Source organism: Apium graveolens, chromosome 9 (genome assembly GCF_009905375.1).
Source record: "Apium graveolens cultivar Ventura chromosome 9, ASM990537v1, whole genome shotgun sequence".
NCBI lineage: Eukaryota > Viridiplantae > Streptophyta > Magnoliopsida > Apiales > Apiaceae > Apium > Apium graveolens.
This window is the reverse complement of record NC_133655.1, coordinates 14446586-14465127: the sequence shown is the minus strand read 5'-3', so window position 1 is coordinate 14465127 and position 18542 is coordinate 14446586. Positions and strand designations below refer to the sequence as shown.

General features: G+C 35.9%; 1 protein-coding gene across 1 annotated transcript; it reads right to left on the bottom strand.

Annotated features, from left to right (window-relative positions):
* Positions 1 to 3149: 3149 nt before the first annotated feature.
* LOC141685041 (uncharacterized) lies at positions 3150 to 6192 on the bottom strand. The gene is made up of 8 exons (XM_074490166.1): positions 5713 to 6192; positions 5502 to 5634; positions 5268 to 5378; positions 4992 to 5160; positions 4199 to 4431; positions 3987 to 4131; positions 3809 to 3899; positions 3150 to 3695 (listed from the first exon to the last, which is right to left on the bottom strand). Exons 1-8 carry the CDS (start codon positions 6190 to 6192, stop codon positions 3150 to 3152), a joined length of 1908 nt encoding a protein of 635 aa, XP_074346267.1.
* Positions 6193 to 18542: the final 12350 nt, after the last annotated feature.

The window sequence follows — 18542 nt, the reverse complement described above, 5'->3', positions numbered from 1 at the left end:
CCAAACACTGGAACAAAATTGTTTGAAAACACAGAAACTTTTATACTCCAACCATTCTTTATAACATCAAAGAACTATACCTTAAAAAAATCATTATTTGTCTAAAACCTGATCCTTTTACAGGCTGAAAACCGTTTCTCATACATACCCTGATATACCCTTGTGATATCCATGAGTTTCCTTACGTTTTTATTTAAGTGTTTAATCATCATTAATTATGATCTTGTTTTATCGAATTATATTGTTTATCATATTGAACTGCTTTAGAATTGGATATTTTTTTTATGTGGACCAGATTCGTGGTCAGACCATATCAATGGTCAAGTCAGGCCAATGTGTGCCTTGGATCTAGTAATTAGAGCAGTGATGTGTGCTTTGCTCGGGGTTAGTGCGTGACTGATCAGCAGCCTAACCTTGGTTTTAAAACTTAAAATGAATATCCAATTCTAATGATTGTCTAGCAATAAACTTGATTCCTCTGAATCATCTCATTTAATCATTGATTAACCCCAATTATTGTCATTGTGACTTGCTGAGCTAGTTAGCTCACTCTTGCGAATCTTTTTATGTATTCTACAGTTAAGAAGGATACGGTTGATAGCGAGGTTTCCCAGTTCAATGTGCGAGCTAGGATTCCCGATTGAGTTGGATTGAGCTAGCTGGAGCTTATTGCGGTAGCGAGATAGTAAGATTGCGGTAGCGAGCTTATTGCGGGAATTATTTTGGTTAATTGGTGGAATTCGTGACTGGAAACCCGACACGGGTACCTCCGGGTTTTACCGCCGTTAGCGATGAATTTCGATGAGCTAACGGTGGACTGTGATGAATTAATTCTGAGTCCTATAATTATAAAACAATATTTAATATTTGATTCGTACCCTTATTTTCGAATTGTAAATAGTCGGATATAATTATTAAGGTCCGAATTGGAATGCGAATAATAGTAATAATCAAGTAGTTGAATCGATGATTGGAATTTGTGACGTGGATTTCGGGTATGGTATCGGTTGAAGTAATTATTGGATTATTTGTTGTTAAATTGACGTCGATTGATGTATCGAAGGGTAGTCTAATAAACAAAGGAGACGCTGCCCGATTTCCGGAAAATCAACTACAGAAATACGGGAGCGTATCCAGGGATTATTGGGACGTCGAGCGAGTATAAGTTAATACATATACATATTTTTTATACAAAACCTTATTGTATATTGCCCGTTGAATGTTCGGTCCAAAGCTCAGTAACCCTAATTTCGTAAAATGACGAGTATACATATTTTCTGAAAACGAGCACTGAACCGATTTCGAGAACGTGAACCCTAATTGTTGTTTGTGTTATTATAATATGAATGATTACGATTCGGAATATGCTATCGTATGGGTAGGTGGTTAGCGAGGATATGTCAAGCATAACCGAGCGTCTAACATAGAGTATATCGCCCATGTAGGTTCTAGTTGGGAAACCGAAAATGGACGTTGGACTAAAGATGACCTAGTACGCAGTTGACGAGCTCAGTAGAGTTTCAAGTCGAAGTCAAATCTAATGTGGTCTAGTGGTGGAACGTTAAAGCCTGAGCGGCAGAGTCGGCTTAGAGTTGATCAGTAATAGTTGTAAAGCCCTATAAGGCAAGTACTTCTGAACTTTTCTTCAAGATATATCGCAAATATTTTCGAACTGTTTCATAACATGTCGCTATTATTCAAAATAACTCCTGTTTTATATTGCAAGTGCTTTAAACTATTTACCCTTGAACCCTGATTTTTCTTGATCTTGAGCCGTAAGTCTTATTCTTTGTAAAATATCCTTTGTTGATCCTCAGATACCAAATCACATAAATATGACACTACTCCCCAAATGTATAACTACCAAACACCAAACACTGGAACAAAATTGTTTGAAAACACAGAAACTTTTATACTCCAACCATTCTTTATAACATCAAAGAACTATGCCTTAAAAAAATCATTATTTGTCTAAAACTGATCCTTTTACAAGCTGAAAACCGTTTCTCATACATACCCTGATATACCCTTGTGATATCCATGAGTTTCCTTACATTTTTATTTAAGTGTTTAATCGTCATTGATTATGATCTTGTTTTATCGAATTATATTGTTTATCATATTGAACTGCTTTAGAATTGGATAGTTTTTTATGTGGACCAGATTCGTGGTCAGACCATATCAATGGTTAAGTCAGGCCAATGTGTGCCTTGGATCTAGTAATTAGAGCAGTGATGTGTGCTTTGCTCGGGGTTAGTGCGTGACTGATCAGCAGCCTAACCTTGGTTTTAAAACTTAAAATGAATATCCAATTCTAATGATTGTCTAGTAATAAACTTAATTCCTCTGAATCATCTCGTTTGATCATTGATTAACCCCAATTATTGTCATTGTGACTTGCTGAGCTAGTTAGCTCACTCTTGCGAATCTTTTTATGTATTCTACAGTGAAGAAGGATACGGTTGATAGCGAGGTTTCCCAGTTCAATGTGCGAGCTAGGATTCCCGATTGAGTTGGATTGAGCTAGCTGGAGCTTATTGCGGTAGCGAGATAGTAAGATTGTAAGTTAAATTAGTTGGGATTTGGTACGTTGTAATAAAAGTTAAGGTTGTGGCTTATTTTCATACTTTAACCTGTTGCGATCCGTGGTTATGTAAAGCAGGGTCATTGCAAATAATATTTCTTATACAGGTTTATATATTGTGTATATGTTGTGGACCCCAAACTTCTGACCCGGGTTTGAAGGGCGCCACATTCTCACTGTTGTTACTACCTTCATTGACTGGAGATTTTAGCTTCTTATGTTTATTCTTCTTGCTACCTTGTTTAACCGGAGATTTGTCTTTTTCCTGCTTCTTTGCCATCCTTATATTTCACTAAAATTCCTGTAAATACATGTCAATACAATATATAACATTAGCTCTTCAAATCAATGAGTAAACAAGTGAACAATTAAGTACAAAATTAACTAATGCATGACATTTAAGCATAATTTGAGTAAATAATGATGCAATGCACAACACTGGTATGAGTAAAAAATTAAGCATGTGATGATTATTAAATGTTCTAAAAATGGTGAACTAAAACTACAAGTTAAAACCAACTAGTAGAATTTCACATTAAATATTTATAAAATAAGATACATTTTATCATCTTTTAAGCCAAATTCCCTCAACACCCTCTCTCTGATTTCCAACACTAGACTCATCCTCATCGATAGAAACATCAACTTCAGGGATTTCAGTACATAATGGGGGATTTTCCAAACTCGTGTCTCCTAGGTCATCGTCATTATACACCTCGTGGTAGTCTCGAGTCGTGGAGGTCAACACAACTGACCAGCTAGCATCTACCGGATCTTCGATATAGAAAACTTGCTTCACTTGGTCAACCGACACGTATTTATCATTTTTATGACCTTGTCGACTTAGATCAACAAGTGTGAAACCAAGATCATCCACCTTGACGCCTCTATCGCTATCTGCCCATTTATACAAGAATAACGGGGATTTAAAGGCATGGTAATCCAACTCCCATATTTCTTCAATAATTCCATAAAATGCCATATCACTCTCCATGGGATTCAGATCCTTGGCACTGGATACTTGGACAGTCTTAGCAACTACAGAAACACCACTATTTTGGACAACCCTTTGCAGCATCCCGCTCTTTTGTGAAATATCGGACTCCATCAACTAGATAACCTTCAAAAGTGAAAACTGAATAAGATGGCTTGCCAGCGAGCCATCTTAATGTGTCCGAAACAACTTCTCTATTCTCGATCATTTCACTAATCTTCTTTTCAAACCAGCGAGCAAATAGCCGATTGTGCTCTCCAATCAGCCATTGCATGGTTTTTTTTCCTTCTGTAAGTGTCTTCCAATAATTCCTTGTGCATCCTTAAAAAATACAAAAGTAAATCAGAAACCAAACAAATTTTCTTAACTTATAGATGAATCGTGAATAGGAAATATGAATTAACTTACATAATATGCGAATTAACTTCAGAATTGTTCATAAGAACATGAAGATGTGCCTCATCGCGTTCTTTTTCTTCAACTAACTTCATTACTGCAGTGGACAATGGACCAGAAAGCTTTTCATCCTTCGGAAGACCCGCGGTTCTGGAACCTTTGGCGAATAAATTCCATGCAGAATTTTACAAGTTCTTCTCCTAAATAACTTTCAGCCATGTAACCTTCCGGATGATAACGATTGCGCACGTATCTTTTTAACACTTTATTGAACCGTTCAAATGGATACATCCATCTATAAAGGACAGGTCCACATAAATGCAATTCCCTAACCAAATGGACTATGAGATGTATCATTACATCGAAGAATGATGGGGAAAATATTTTTTCATGTTCGCACAATGTCAATACCACATCTGACTGCAATTTATCTAATTTTGATACATCTACAACTTTACTGTACAATGAGTTGAAAAAGAAGCATAACCGAATGATACTGACCCTAACATTTTTTGGCAGGATTGAACGAATAATAACTGGGAGCAGCTGTTGTAGGAGTATGTGACAATCATGAGACTTCAGCCCAAACAACTTGAAATCTGGCATCGACACACAGTTTTTGATGTTTGAAGCATGTCCATAAGGAAGTTTCTTATTTTGAAATGATGACAACATGGTCTTTTTTTCTTTTCTGGAAAAAGTAAAAGAAGAAGGGGGAGATATGTTTTCCTTGCTCCTACTTTTTCCGGATCCAAATCTTTCCTAACTCCCATCTCAACCATATCAAGACGGGACGCCTCACTATATTTAGATTTTTTTTAAAATTCAGTAGTGTTCTTATTATATTATCACACACATCTTTCTCGACGTGAACAACATCGAGACAATGACGAACATGATGAAACTTCCAATATTGTAACTCAAAGAAAATTGATTTTTTTCCAGGAACATGTGACCTTCTTTGACTTCCTAACTTTATTTCCAAAACTGAAATTAATCCGCTCCTGCTGCACTAACACCTCTTCTCCAGATAGAGGTTGACGTGCATTTCCAAATTCTTGTTCACCATTAAAAGCCGCATTTTTTCTCCTATAAGGATGATGCCTAGGCAAATACCGACGATGACCTTGAAAACACATTTTCTTGCTATGAGGAAGATACTTAGCTACTGTATCATCACCGCACACTAGAAAGGCCATGTAACCCTTATTGACGCATACAAATAATTTCCATATGTCGGAAAGTCATTTATCGTCCACATCAATATTTCCCTTAAAGTGAAGTATGATTTACTATGAGCATCGTAAACATTCGGTTCACCTTCTTCCCAAAATTTCTTCAAATCATCTATTAATGGTTCTAAGAATACGTCAATATTATTATCGGGCTCTTGCGGACCAGATACTAGTATCGTCAACATTAGAAACATCCTCTTCATACAAAACCACAGAGGAAGATTATAAGTGGTTAATACTACTGGCCAACAATTATATCTATTGTTTAGGCCATTAATATATGGGTTTATACCGTCGGCAGCCAAAGCTAGACGTATATTTCCTGGCTCGCTATCAAAAGTTGGCCACCTATAATCGATATTACGCCACGAAGGAGAATCAGCTGGATAGCGCATCTGGCCATCTTCAGTTCTTTGATTAACATGCTAGGACATTAGTTTAGCAGTGGAAGCAGACTTAAACATCCGTTTAAATCTAGGGATGATTGGAAAGTACCACATTACTTTAGTAGGAATGTTAATCCTCGCTTTACCATCCTTTCCTAACTTCCAGCGAGATATGTGGCACTTGGGGCACTCAACTGCATCGACATATATACCCCTATATAGAATACATTCACTAGGGCATGCATGTATTTTAATGTACTCGAGACCTAAATCAGGGAGGGTTTTCTTGGCCATGTATGCGTTAGTTGGAAGTACATGATCACTAGGAAGTAAGGAGCCGACAGAGGAGAGTAAATCAGAGAAGGCACTGTCGCTAATACTAAATTGTGCTTTCCAGTTATGTAATTTCAAGATTGAATCCAATTTAGTGCAATCACTACCCTCATACAATGGTTGTTCAGCATCTGCCAAAAACCTCTTGAATTCATACGACTCTTTATTGCAATCATCACCCAAATCATTAACCCCTTGCTCCCGAGTTTTAATTAGGAAGGAAAGCAAGTGGTGGGTGAGTAAAGTAGTTTCACTTGCATTCATATTTGTGCTCCCGAATTTTTAAAAGGAGCGAAAGCAAGTGATAATGAATGTAAATTTAACAAACTTTCATTCCAAAACTTTCACTCCAAAAGTGGGATGAAAGTACTTACCTCCTTACCACTTACTTCCTTCCCTTTAAAAAACTCGGGAGCGAGGCCTAAATCCCGCTTCACAAACATTAGCTGCTTCTGAAGCAGCTACATGCTCTTCCAATGAGGAAGAAGAAGACGGAATTGTGCTACGTACAGATGACCTAGTAGTAGCCTTAGCCCCGTGCCAAATCCAATCGATGTATCCCAAAATAAAACCTTTTTCATAAAGATGACCTTTAATTACCTTGACACTGAATTTTATGAAATTAGCGCAACGACAACATGGACAAGGTATTTTCTTAGGATCTTGACAATTTTCTTCGGCATATATCAGAAACTGTTCAACCCCAATTTCATACTCTAGTGAATCCCTATCAATGTATCGTAAACCGGTACAACCTACGATTATCATTTTCATGATTAAAATAACATACATTATGTATATAAACTTACAATGTTACGTAATCATAAATATATTTACAGTTATAATAATAAACATTATCTCGCATGTTATTCCATTTTCATAATTGTTAAGTTAAACAGTACTAGTATTTATACTAGCATATTACTATTATCTAATATTACTATAATTATATAATCCTAGTAACAACTAATATTACTATCATATTAGTACTTAGTATTACTAGTATTACTAATCATAACCGTCTACTCAAACCGCCTAATAACAGGGTATTATAACAAAACTCAGAGCATAACAGGGGAATGCAGTAAAAATCAGGGCAAAAATCATAAGCGTCTACTCAACATAAAAATATAAAAAACATAACATAAAAAAAACAGAGAAGCAGAGATGAGTAAATTGTAAAAACATAACAGACAAGCATACAAACAAATAAAAATATACAAACATCAAACGTACACATAAAATTATAAAGAGATGAGTAAAATATAAACATAAAAACATACAAATATGAGAATCAAACACATAAATCAAAATATTACAGAGATATTTTAAATCAAAATACATAAATCAAAATATTACAGACCTATCAAACACATAAAAACATGCAAAATATGAGCATAAATTAAACAAATAAAAATATACAAAATATGCATAAATTAAAAACATAAAAATATTCAAAAAATGAGCATAAATTAAACACATAAAAACATACAAAATATGAGCATAAAGTAACCACATAAAAACATACCAAATATCAGCATAAATCTGGAAAAAAAATACAAAATAAGAAAGGAGACTTACAAATTAGGGCTCGATTCGTGTTACAGAGACTTAATTAGGGCTTGATTCGTGTTGTAGAGCTTGATTTATGGTTGCATGTAGACCTATAGAACTTGATTCTGTGTTGTAGAGCTTGATTTAAGATTTAGGGTATGAAAGAGATGAGTGAGGGGAGAGATGACTGAGTGAGTGAGAGTGATGAGTGAGTGAGAGAGACGAGAGAGATGAGTGGGAGAGACGAGAGAGGCGAGTGAGTGAGAGAGATGAGAGAGATGTCGGGGTGTGGGGTGAGAGGAGAGAAAAAAGAGGGGGAAACAAAAGAAAAAGAAAGGGGGGAATATTTGGGAAAGGGGGGAATTATTTGGTTAAGTACAAATATTTCCCGGCCTTGTGTTTTTTAATTTTTTTCATAGACAATGGTTACTAAAAGACCAATGTTAATAAAAGACCTTCACAACGGTCGTTAAAAGATTGATGTGAAAGTTAGTTTTTAACATCAGTTAAAACACAACCGATGTGAAACATAAGTTTATATTTTCTGAAAAAATACTCTTAGACAACGGTTTTTAAAACTCTGATGTAAAACCATGTCTTTAACATCGGTTTGAAAATAACTGATGTAAAACTTGATTTTTACATCGGTTATTTTTTCAACTGATGTTAAAAAGGTGATGTCTATTGACCCTTTTCTAGTAGTTCCGGTAATCCCACTTGGAGGCCATCCAAGGAAGCAATACATGAAATAAGACATGTAATCGTTAGCCTGTATTTATTTTCCACCTTAGATTGGCCTAGATCTTTGTCATTAGCTTGATAAAGATCACATAGGATGAAGCCATAACCAACTACATTTAATTTATCGCACTTTACATATATATGCTCATATAATGAATGTATGTGTAGAGTAGTTTATAAAGATGCATGCTTAATTAGATTGAGGATGTATGTATTAGATACGACACTCATGCCATGCTTGCTAAACAAGATAAAATCTGTAATGGCTCAAGATTTTAAAATGAACAAACGATTATGAGATTCTCGTGTTTATGAAACACGGAATAAAATGTAATTTTTTTAATTTCTAACATGGGGTGATTTTGTCAAAAGCGAGTTCATTGAACTTATAAGGTTGTGAGTTTTAAGAGAGACCGTTGTGACTCCCTCACTAACTGGAAATCAAACCATTGACGAATATTAATTTGAAGTATTTTATTCAAGGAGTGGGTTCGCCAAAGTGAAGTACTCCCATCTATCATGGGAGATGTGTTGAAGTATATTAATACTTTTTGACTATTGGGTTTGACTTAACTAAGTTACCACAATAGGATTGTGAACTTAGACGCATGGAGTTTGGCGAGATTTATTAGATAAATATGAACAAATGTTGTTCCGCCAAGCTATCCAAGAGTTATATAGTTGATATAATTGACAAATGTTGTCTACCTAAATAATCATGTTTTAAGAGGAAAACCAGAGTTGATCTAACGCATGGTAAAATATGGATCTTGGCTCACTAGAAAGGATATAGAAGATATTCTTTCCGAATTAATAGTTAGGGCTATTTATTTGATAAAAATAGTGGGAGATATATATATATTATGAATATATATATATATATGAATAATCACTTGAATATAATTTAATGATCATCTGTAGACTAATTCATTTAATGTACTTTAATATTGTAGATATCAAATGACAAATAACACAAATAACTTCTCTATATAATAGTCCTTGAGAAGGACAAGCTGACATGAAATAATTTCCTAAATTGACAAGGGAACTTAAGGATTGTCCACAAGTTCAAGAATGTCACTCAAACCCCTCCCTTATTTCTTCTAGCTGAGAATGAAACATGTTCTGAACAAAATTGTTAGGTCACACACACTGTAGAGGGGAGGTGAATACAGTGTGTGTGACCTAACAAGTGGTATCAGAGCCTATCTGTTAACACACAAACAGTTTAAGATCCAAAAACAATCATGTCTGAAGTAGAAACTCCAACTAAGCCCACCAAAACTAAAGAACCTCCAAAGACACAAATCCATAGTCGATATGAGACTATTAGAGTTCCCATTCTGAAGCCATCTGAATATCCCATATGGAAGGTGAGGATGACCATGTTTCTGGAAGCAACTGATCCAGAATATCTTGACAGAATCAATGAAGGGCCTCACAAACCAACCAAGCTCGTTGTTGCAGTTGCAGGTGAAGCAGCAAAGTCAGTACCAAAGGAGAAGAGTGATTACACTGCTGAAGATATCGCTTCAATTGCTAAGGATGCTTAGGTACGACACTTACTGCATAGTGCCATTGATATTGTAATGTCAAATAGGGTAATTAACTGCAAGACTGCAAAGAAACTATGGGATGCCTTGGAAACAAGGTGTCAAGGAACTGATTCGATTAAGAAGAACATGAAGACAATACTCACTCAAGAGTATGAACACTTTGACTCAAAAGCTAATGAGTCATTGACTGATTTATATGATAGATTTGTCAAACTCTTGAATGATTCGTCACTGGTTGATAAGGAGTATGATCTTGAAGATTCAAACCTTAAATTCCTGTTAGCTCTTCCTGAAAGCTGGGATTTGAAGGCACAACTATAAGAGACAACTATAATCTTGATGAAACAACTCTTGATGAAATCTATGGGATGCTCAAGACTCGTGAACTTGAGATGGAATAAAGAAGCAAGAGGAAAGGAGGAAAGTCAAGGACAATTGCTCTTAAGGCTGAAGAAGAATCCCCCAAGGTAACTACTTCAATGAAAGGCAAGGGTAAAGCTCTCTTCACAAAGTCTGATACTGAGTCATCAAGTTCTGATAGTGATGATGACTCAGAAACTGAAAGCTTGCCTGGGATGGATGCTGATGAAGAAATGATGAAGCTGTGTGCTCTTATGGTGAAATAAATCACGAAGATTGCATACAGGAAGTTCAGGAAGGGAAAGAAGTTTTCCAGGAGAGGTGCAAGTTCTGATAAAAAGAATTTCAAAAAATCTGAAGGCAAAGGAGGAAAGTCTGACAGAGGAGATTATACAAATGCCAAATGTTATAACTGTGGTGAAAAAGGCCACATATCTCCTGATTGCAAGAAAGTGAAGAGTGACAAAGGCAAGGCTCTTGTCACAAAGAAGAAAAATTGGACAGACACCTCAGATTCTGAAAGTGAGAAGAACTATGCCTTGATGGCAAATGCTGATATGGCAAATGCTGAAAGCAGTACTGAAGCTGCTGAGTTAAAGGTACCTCAAACTACTTATGCCTTTCATACTGATGATATTAATGAGTTGAGAAGATATCTCAAAACCATGTTCATTAGCTATAGAGACCAAACTTTAACATGTGAAAGATTAACTTCTGAAAATCTTGCTTGTAAGAAGAGGAATGATTATTTAGAAAAAGAGTTAGTCATGTTCCATCAAACTCCGAAAGATAGAGATGATGCTTTCTATGTTAGGGATGAAGTACTTAAAATGAATGAATCTCTAAAAGCTGAGTTAGAAAAGGAAAGAGAGATTATCAGGACTTGGACTAACTCTGGCAGAACAACTCAGAATTTGTTAAGTAGTGAAAACTGAAAAGAGGGCTTAGGTTATGGAGATGATAAAAATGATAAAGGAACTGTAGATATTAAGCCTATAGTTGTTAAACAAAAGCCAAAGTTAAAACCTATTAAGTTTGTAGCTGTAAAGTCTGATACTGAGAAATCAGAAGTTAAAAAGGAATTAACTTCTGACAAACTAAAACAGGAAAAGACAACTGAAGTAAACGTAGGCCTAATGACAAAGAAGCAGCTTAAGCATAAGCTGAAAGAAGTTAAGAATGCAAACAAGGTAAAATCACCTAGGAAAAATAGGAATGGAAAGGAAGGTGTGAATAAAAGCAATGATTATAAGCCTGTTCCTGATGCTCCTAGAAAAACGTGTCATAACTGTGGAAGTTCTAACCATCTGGCTTCTTTTTGCAAGAAGAATAAGAACATAAACTCCTTACCTTCAAAATCAGGAGTTAAGAGTCAGTCTGTTAGATATAAGCCACAAAATCCTTGTTTTCATTGTGGTAGTTTATGGCATTCCATTTATACTTGTAAGGAATATCATAGTCTGTACTATGATTATTATCAAATTAAACCTTCTTTAAAGAAAGTTAGCATTGTTCCTTCTAGTGTAAGTTCTGATTCAAAGTCTGATAGTGTAAACTCTGATAAGAAAAATGTTAACATAAACTCTGATGCTAAATCCGCTGCAAATGTTAACAAACTTAATAAGGCCAAAGGATCCAAGCAAGTCTGGGTCCTTAAAACTAATCATTAGTGGTTTTTGTGATTGCAGGGCAACAGGAAAAATATCCTAGTTCTGGACAGTGGATGTTCAGGACATATGACTGGAAATAAAGCCCTGCTATCAGACTTTATGGAGAAGGCTGGCCCAAGTGTTTCTTATGGAGATGGAAACATTGGAAAAATATTGGGATATGGAAATATCAATCTTGGGAATGTCATCATTAAAGAAGTAGCTCTGGTCTCAGGACTTAAACACAATCTGCTAAGTGTTAGTCAAATCTGTGACAGAGGTTATCATGTGGATTTCTTTGAAGAACACTGTGAAGTTGTAAGTAAATCTACAGGCAAAGTTGTTCTGCAAGGTTACAGGCGTGGTAACATTTTTGAAGCCAAGCTTTCAACAAGTACTGATGGTTCTGCAATCTGTCTGATGAGTAGAGCATCAATTGAAGAAAGTTGGAATTGGCACAAGAAACTCTCTCATTAAATTTCAACAATATAAATGAACTAGTCAAGAAAGATCTTGTGAGAGGACTGCCAAAGTCAGTATTTGCTCCTGATGGCCTTTGTGATTCCTGCCAGAAGGCTAAACAAAGAAAATCTTCATTCAAGAGCAAGACTAAATTATCAATTCTTGAACCTTATCATCTACTACATGTTGATCTATTTGGTCCAGTGAATGTCATGTCTATTGTAAAGAAGAAATATGCTATGGTCATAGTGGATGAGTTCACCAGATATACATGGGTGTATTTCTTACACACTAAAAGTGAAACTCCATCTATCTTGATTGATCATGTCAAGCAACTGGATAAATTGGTCAAAGATTTTGTGAAGATAATAAGAAGTGATAATGGCACTGAGTTCAAGAATTTGATCATGGAAGAATTCTGCAAAGACCATGGAATTAAGCAGGAATTCTCTGCTCCTGGAACTCCACAGCAAAATGGAGTTGTTGAAAGAAAGAATAGAACTCTCATTGAAGTTGCACGTACTATGCTTGATGAAGCAAAGCTTCCAACCTACTTCTGGGCTGAAGCTGTGCAAACTGCTTATTTTACTCAGAATGCAACACTCATTAACAAGCATGGAAAAACACCATATGAGATGGTAAAGAAAAAGAAGCCAAATCTGAAGTATTTTTATGTATTTGGATGCAAGTGTTTTGTTTTTAAGACTCATCCTGAACAGCTATCTAAATTTGACTTAAAAGCTGATGAAGGAATTTTTGTTGGATATCCACTTTCCACAAAAGCCTTCAGAGTCTACAATTTAAGAACAAGGGTTGTCATGGAATCTATCAATGTCTCTTTTGATGATAAGAAGATTACTGGACTTGAAGATTTCAATGATCATGATCAGCTGAGATTCGAAAATGAAGACTCAAATTATGATACTGAAAATCCTGAAAGTCTAAATCCTGATAATACAATCTCTGATGGATTAAACTCTGATGTTATTGAAACTGTGGTGACTACGTCAAAGGAAGATGCACCTGTGTAGGGGGAGCATACTGAAGATATATCCACATCTCAAGAAGCATCAGAACATACAACTGGTTCTTCAAGTTCTGATTCATCAAGTTCTGATAAGCCAAGTTCTGATAGTTCTGAAAACTTAAATTCTGAGGGATCCAACTCAGAGTATATAATTTCAGGGGGAGCATCAGAAAATGTTGATGAAGATAGCATGGATTATGGGGGAGCATCCAGTTCTAGGGAAAACCTTCCATCTGCAAGGAAGTGGACTAAATCACATACACCTGACTTAATTATTGGAAATCCTGATGCAGGTGTCAGAATTAGAACAGCTACTTCAAGTGAATGTCTTTACAATTCTTTTCTTTCTCAGACTGAACCAAAGAAAGTGGAAGAAGCTCTTCAAGATGCTGATTGGGTGCAAGCAATGCAGGAAGAGTTGAATGAATTTGAAAGAAACAAAGTCTGGACCTTAGTGCCAAGACCAAAGAACAGATCTGTTGTTGGTACAAAGTGGGTGTTCAGAAACAAAACTGATAGTGATGGAATAATTACAAGGAATAAAGTAAGGTTGGTTGCAAAAGGATATTCTCAACAGGAGGGAATTGATTATGATGAAACAATTGCACCAGTTGCTAGATTGGAAGCCATAAGGATATTTTTGGCTTAAGCTGCTCACAAAAAGTTTACTGTCTTTCAAATGGATGTGAAAAGTGCTTTTCTCAATGGAGAATTGGAAGAGGAAGTATATGTTGAACAACCTCCAGGCTTTGTAGATCCTAAATATCCAGATCATGTCTACAGGCTTGATAAAGCACTTTATGGCCTTAAGCAAGCTCCTAGAGCATGGTATGAGACTTTAGCTTAGTTTCTTCTGGAAAGTGGATTTAACAGAGGAACTATAGACAAAACACTGTTCTACCTCAACCATGGAAAGGACTTACTTCTGGTTCTGATATATGTTGATGATATCATCTTTGGTTCTACAAATGACAGACTTTGCAAGAAGTTTGCCAAACTGATGCAGTCAAGATATCAAATGAGTATGATGGGGGAACTTAGCTATTTTCTGGGCCTTCAAGTCAAGAAGAATGAAGAATGCACTTTTATTTGTCAAACCAAGTACACCAGAAACTTGCTGAAGAAATTGGAATGCAAGATTGTTCAAGTGCATCCACTCCCATGGCCACTGCAACAAAACTGGATAAGAATACTGGTAAATCAGTAGATAATACTGATTACATAGGTATGATTGGCTCTTTACTCTATCTAACTGTTATTAGACCTGATATCATGTATGCTACCTGTCTTTGTGCAAGATTTTAAGCAGATCCAAGAGAACCTCACTTAACAACTGTGAAAAGAATATTCAAGTATCTTAAGGGAACAGCTGATCTGGGATTGTGGTATCCCAGAGAATCAGATTTTAAACTAATAGGTTACTCAGATGCAGATTTTGCAGGTTGCAAAATTGACAGGAAGAGCACAAGTGGAAGCTGCCAATTTCTTGGAGGCAGATTGGTTTCTTGGTTTAGCAAGAAACAAAAGTCAATTTCCACATCAACTGCAGAAGCAGAATACATTGCTCCAGGAAGCTGTTGTGCACAGATTATTTGGATGAAGAATCAGTTACTGTATTATGGGTTAACATATTTTAAAATTCCTATTTACTGTGATAATCAAAGTGCTATTGCTATGACAGGTAATCCAGTTCAACACTCAATGACAAAGCACATCAGCATTAGGTACCACTTCATAAGGGAACATGTGGATGAAGGTACAGTGGAATTGCACTTTGTTCCAACAGATCAACAACTAGCAGATATCTTCACAAAACCACTGTGTGAAGCTACTTTTACAAGATTGGTAAATGAACTTGGAATGGTTTCAGGTTCTTTCTCTAAATCTGCTTAGCTTTTGTTTTGATGCATTATACTTTATTATCAGTATTTACAGATATTACTCTCTTTGTGTATTCTGTGCCTAATTGAAAATTGCTTAAGTACTGATTGTTGTCTGATGTGAATTTCTAAACTCTGATAGTGACATGACTGTTTCTGTGACTATTCAATCCTATAAGGATAATTGTGCTAGATGCTGACTAAGTAGTCTTTAATATACTAAAGATCCCATGTTTGAAGTAATTATTGAGCTTAGTTCAATTTACTTTGTGTATCTTATTACTAAGTCAAAAACTAGAATAATGCTTCTCATCTGTTAAGTTCTGATGTTAGTAAATCTGGTGAATGTACTAAGTGCTGATAAACCTCTCTTCTCAAAAGAAAAAGGAAAAGAACAAGGATAAAAATAAGGTACTCCTTTGAGATCTGGAGTAAAAATGTGGAAGGGACAACCCAAGTGCATTGCTGGTATTAAGTAATATGCATCAGAAAAGCAAATAATTATTTTTCTTGGTGACTTTTTACACTCTATGATTACTGGAGAAATACTCTGATAATAGCATAAATTCTGATAAGCAGTCATGACTCAATTACACTGAGAAGCCACTGTAAAATAGAATTACAAAAGATGCATAAAATAAGCACAAAACAGTTGAGGTGGACTCATGCATGAACTCATTCAACAGTAGGCTTCAGATTCATGACAGATTTTAAGTAAAGTTCTTAGTTATGCCTTATTTATAAGATGTACTGAAATGAATCAGACTTTACTCTTTGTCTGATGTTTAGCTTAATGCACACACTTACACTCCATATGAATGATGAAAATTACCGTGGTGATCAATGTTGTTTTAGATGAACAGTCTCTGTGTCAGATTGCATAAATTCTGAGGACAGTTTCTGATGAAAGTTCTGATGATTAAGTTCTGAAGAACCGAAATTAGAATTTATGTGAAGAATTACAGAGATATGCATTCACTTTTCGAGTTAAGAAATTATGTTCTGATGACTGTTAAGTTCTGATATAAGTCTAAGTGCTGATATTAAATTCTGATCCTTTACTTGACTTATTTGTGGTTAACATCTGAAACAGTCTTATTTTAAATCAGAATATGTTTTGGTGAGATATTAACAGTCAATACAATTAGGGATAGTGGTACACGTCTATGCCTAGTAATGTTTACTTGTTTCTTGTGCGCATTAAACCCTATTTTACACTTCCAATGGCTGTTTTTATTCTCCTCAGTCTAGGGAGACGAGGTAGAATTATTTCTACCTGTCAGCATTAAATTTTCCTTGCGTCTCCTGGCATTCCATTGCCTATATAAACCAACACTTCACTCTAGTCAGTACATCACTCATTTTCTCTCATTTGCTCTCATTTTCTCTCAAACTCTTAAGCTCTCACTCTCATCTATTTCTCTCTCATCACAATCATGGTGAACTACAATTTAGCTCTAAACTATGATACTTTCTCTCTCACCATGAGCTGTCCAGAATGGCAGCAGGAATGGCATGTTACTGCTATTCCTGATAATGTTTGGGACTCTGTTCCCCAAGAGGTTCTGAAAGACCTCTTGTTCTTCTATATGGATTACCATCGCCATGTTGATCGATTGGAAGAAGAACGGCTGGAAGCTCTTCGGCAGCAGGAGCGAATCATTCGACTCGCTGTTCTTTTTGTAGAGAGTATGAAGAAGAAATAGGAGTTGTAGCTTAGGACACTCTTGTAATTTTGATTTGTAATTTCAATTTCATGAATGTATTTTCTCAATATGTTAATGAAATTTTATTGTTGCAAGATTATGTCTCTGAGTTATTTGGTATTTTGATGCGTGTTTATATCCTGATTTATCAATATTCTGATGACCATTTTATATCTGATACAAATCAAGTCCTGATTCTGACGTGGTAGTACCTGTTTACTTGATTTATTTTCTATTGGTCATTCTCTCACTTCGTGTATTTTTCAAGAATATTGAACTCGCAGTAAAAATAATTTTTTTAAAGTGGGAATAGTTTAAATTTTAAATTAAAACTGAACTACCTTCATTATTCGGATTAATTGGTAAGTGGAATGGTTTTTCCTTGAAAAACTGCATGTGATAAGTAATGATTACTGTTTTTCCGTGCCCATTATTTATTATTTACTGCCGCATGTCTGACAGGTGTCCAGCGGTTACTTTTTCTACCGTGTATAAGTCAAAGAGAGAGAAGATTGTAACATCTTTTATTTACTTTCACATTTTATCTCTCTTTCTTTACTTCTATTCTCTCTCATTTCCTGACGTTTTATTTCATACAGACATTTTATCAAACACTTAATAGGCAAACTAATTTCTTAATTTTTCTCATGGCACCTAAGAATTTGATCATAGATGGAGCCAAGTTCATTCCCAACAACTATGCTGCAATCTTAAATCATGATGAAGCTCATCTGAGTTGCACTTTGTGCAAGATCTTCTAGCACACAGTGAAATTGGGTATGCATTGACCCAGCCTCAAGTCATTTCCAGCCAACAAGTTCTGACGTTTTGGCGGACTGGGTATTTTGACAATGGTGGTGTTACTGGTACTCCCAGTATTATTTTTGAAGTCAATGATGTTGAACATGTGGTAACTCCTGGAGCAGTTCGCAAAGCTCTACATTTACCAGAAGGCTGCATTTTCTCAACAGCGGAGGAACCAGTTTTACAACAGCTCATGGCCAATTTGGGGTATGAGAAGAGTTTGGCCAAGCTTGGACAGTTGAAAAGAGCACATATCAGAAAGGAATGGAGTTTTTTCTTCGACTGCATCACTAAATCCTTCGAGAATAAGTGTTCCAACTTTGATGCCATTCCAATCATGAGTCAGCACATTGGGTATGCTATTATTCACCAAACTCATTTTGATATTGCAAGTGCTGTACTAGGCTTTATTGGGGATAGGATGATAGAGGATAGAAATGTAATTTACTTTGCTAGATTCTGTCAGCTTATATATACCTTTTGCTGTGCTAATGAACCCCAACCAGCCAGTTCTTTATTTCCACCTTTTAAACTTGCAAAACGTGCTTTTAATGACTTGGTAAATGCTGACCTTAAGAAAACGGTGGTTAGACCCTTACAGATACCTCAGTCTGTAAAATAGATCTTGGTAAATGCTGATCCTCTAACCTACAGATCTGTTTACCCTGATGTTCAACTCACCACCACAACCCAGACACCACAACCACCATCAGAACATAACACACATACTTCTCAACCTACTCAACCCTCTATCAGAACATCTCTCAAATCTTCACAGATAACTCAACCTTCATCGTCAGCACATACTGTGAAGCCTTCATCTTCTAAGCCCAAGAGGACAAAGACTGTTTCTCAGACAACACAGAAGAAAAGGA